General features: G+C 37.6%; 1 protein-coding gene across 1 annotated transcript; it reads left to right on the top strand.

Moving 5' to 3' along the window:
• Positions 1-1028: 1028 nt before the first annotated feature.
• On the top strand, positions 1029-1997 carry LOC127197717 (taste receptor type 2 member 116-like). Its single transcript, XM_051155680.1, has one exon. It carries the CDS (start codon positions 1029-1031, stop codon positions 1995-1997), a length of 969 nt encoding a protein of 322 aa, XP_051011637.1.
• The last annotated feature ends 891 nt before the right edge of the window (positions 1998-2888 follow it).

Below are 2888 nucleotides of genomic sequence, written 5' to 3'. Positions count from 1 at the left end.
GGGTTCACAGAGATTGAGCCACCAACAAAAGAGCATACATTGGATGAAGTTTTTCCCCCTCCATATATGTAACAGATGTGCATCTTCGTCTTCATGTGGGAACTCTTAACACCTGGAGCAGGGGCTGTTCCTGTCTCTAGCCTATGTTTGGATCCCATTCCCCTAAATGTGATGCCTTGTCTATGCTCAACAGGAGAAGATGGAGGGGAAATGGAGGATGGGAGGGTGAAAAGGAGGAGAAGCTGTAATTGGGTTATAAGTAAATAAATAAATTAATTTAAAAATTACATAGATGATGAACAAATCATAGTGCCATGAATCATAAATGTTAAATAGTATTAAAAAATGACATTGACAAAAATGGACTTTGTATACAAATAAAATTTGTATGAATATTGGCATGGGCATGCCTTTGTATAAAATAAATAATGAACATGTATTTTCTCATTATGAGCTTTTAACAAGTAATGATTTTCATGGGATTATTTTATTGTGGATAATTTGCTAGATATGAGCTGTACACTATCCATAGGGTTGGAACATAATTGATTCAAAAGTGTTTAAAGACATGTGGTACTAAGGAACTACTAGGCACAAGTTCAGATTCTTTCTGCCTTATATACAGAATAGAAAATTTTATGGATTTACCCAATACTCAAGTTACCAGATTAACATACATAGATAAGAGAAAATGAGCAAAACAATGCAAATAAATAAATCTTCATTTGCATCACATCAAAAGAGGTCAGCATTTCCTTCGTCAAAATTTGCAATGTCTTCAGGCTGTTATGTGTAAGGCATACCACATCTAGATGGGGGTTATTTCAGCTGTCTAGGAAAATGTAAGATTTATATGACAGAAAATACGAAGTCATTAGCAAGGCTTATATTTTGTTTGGCTTTAGATTTGTAAATTATTTAAAGGAACATGCTATGGGGTTTTGAGTATTGAATACCCACAACATTTTAGTAGCATGTTTTAACAGATCTTAAGTGGTGACAACAGGAATTGAAGCATTCATTTGAAGATGAGTGACATAATGAAGAACACATTTACAGTCATTCTGAGTGTGGAATTCATAATTGGCAACTTTGGGAATGTATTCATAGCAGTGGTGAACATCATGGATTTGATCAAGAAAAGAAAGATCTCTTTAGTGGATCAGCTCCTCACTGCTCTTGCCATCTCCAGAATTGCGCTGCTCTGGTTAGTACTGGTGAATTGGTGGCTCACTATGCTGTACCCAGGGAAATTGGTAACTGAAAGAAGGTATGGGCTAATACACAGTATCTGGACAGCATTCAACCAGTTTAGTCTCTGGTTTGCTACAAGTCTCAGCATCTCTTGTTTTCTCAGGATAACAAATTTTTCCAACACTGTTTTTCTTTATTTTAAGTTCAGAGTTAAAAAAGTGATAGCAGGGACATTGCTAGCGTCTTTGGTTCTCTTGGGCTTAAATATTATAGTTGTTAATGTTCCTGAGAACACTTTGATCACTGAATATAAAGTAAACATGTCTTACAGCTTGAATGACACACAGTTTTCCATGCTGCTTTCATTTGCCAACACCATATTTGTGTTCATACCCTTTTCTGTGTCACTGGTCACTTTTCTCTTGCTCATCTTCTCCCTGTGGAAACATCTGAGGAAGATGCAACACAGTGCCCAAGGATTCAGAGACACCAGCACCAAGGCCCACATCAGAGCCTTGCAGACATTGATTGCTTCCCTCCTCCTGTATGCCGTTTTCTTTCTATCTCTTGTTGTTAAAGTTTGGGGTCATCTTTTTCTGGAGAGAAAGCTGATGCTTCTGGCCACACAGGCTTCAAGAACTGCTTTTCCCTCGGTGCACTCCTGTGTTCTTATTCTGGGGAATCCTAAACTGAGAAAGGCTTCCCTCTCTGTGCTACTGTGGTTCAAGTGCAGGCACAAAGACAGAAACCCCAGGGTGCAGAGAACTGGGGTTCGCTTATGTGTATCATCTTGCATATCTTAGAGGAAAGTTGGGTTACCAAAAATTCTTGTATTTATAAATGATCAGTTCTGATTTTTATAAAAAAGAATGTATGTTATCTTTTCAAGTTACAAGATAGTGGTTTGACTAGGTGCTATCTAAGCATTTTACAGTATTTGGAGAACATATAATACAGGTTTGTTAATCTTTAGATATAAAGATGGTATAAATGCAGATCAGTTGGGGGCAAAAATAATTATAGCTAACTAATTTTATAATAGTTGATTCATTTTAAATATCTCTGAATGAGAAATCTAGATATAAGATATAAATTTACACATGTTCCTTAAAGTAGAACATTATAATTTTATATACCATTCTTGCTGTTTTTATTTTCCACCTTTTCACAAGCTTGGATCATCCGGGAAGAAGAAACTTCAACTGAGAAAATACTGCCATCTAATTGGGCAGTTGGCAAGTCTGTGGAATTTTTCTTAATTGATGTTTGATGTGGGTAGGCCCAACTCACTGTGGGTAGTGTCATCTCTGGGATGGTGGTCCTGGGTTGTATAAGAAATCAAGCTGAATGCCATCAGGCCTCCCCACCAAGGGGAAGTGGTCAAATATGGGGCACCAGAGTTCATGTCAGAGTCAGTCCCCACTCTCCACATAACTGTGGTGAATAATGGGACTCAAAGAAAGAATAAGCAGGCCACCAAGATGAGACTTGATAGCTTATGACCATATAGTGGGGAAGGAGGTCCCCCTCGGTCTTAGACCTAGGGGAGGGGAATAGGGTGAAAGCAGAAGGGAGGAAGGAGCAGGAAGATACAAGTCATGGGATAACAATTTAGTTGTAATCTGAATAAATTAATTAAATAATTTTTAAAAAAGGAATCAAGCTGAGCAATTCATGGAGAGAAAGCCAGTAAG

The sequence above is a fragment of the Acomys russatus genome, chromosome 13 (genome assembly GCF_903995435.1).
Source record: "Acomys russatus chromosome 13, mAcoRus1.1, whole genome shotgun sequence".
NCBI classification, from domain to species: Eukaryota; Metazoa; Chordata; class Mammalia; order Rodentia; family Muridae; genus Acomys; species Acomys russatus.
This window is presented reverse-complemented; position numbering and strand designations above follow the sequence as displayed.

Bases quoted from the DNA above. Each gene is read 5' to 3' on its own strand.
- LOC127197717 (XM_051155680.1), top strand. From the start codon at position 1,029: ATGAGTGACATAATGAAGAACACATTTACAGTCATTCTGAGTGTGGAA.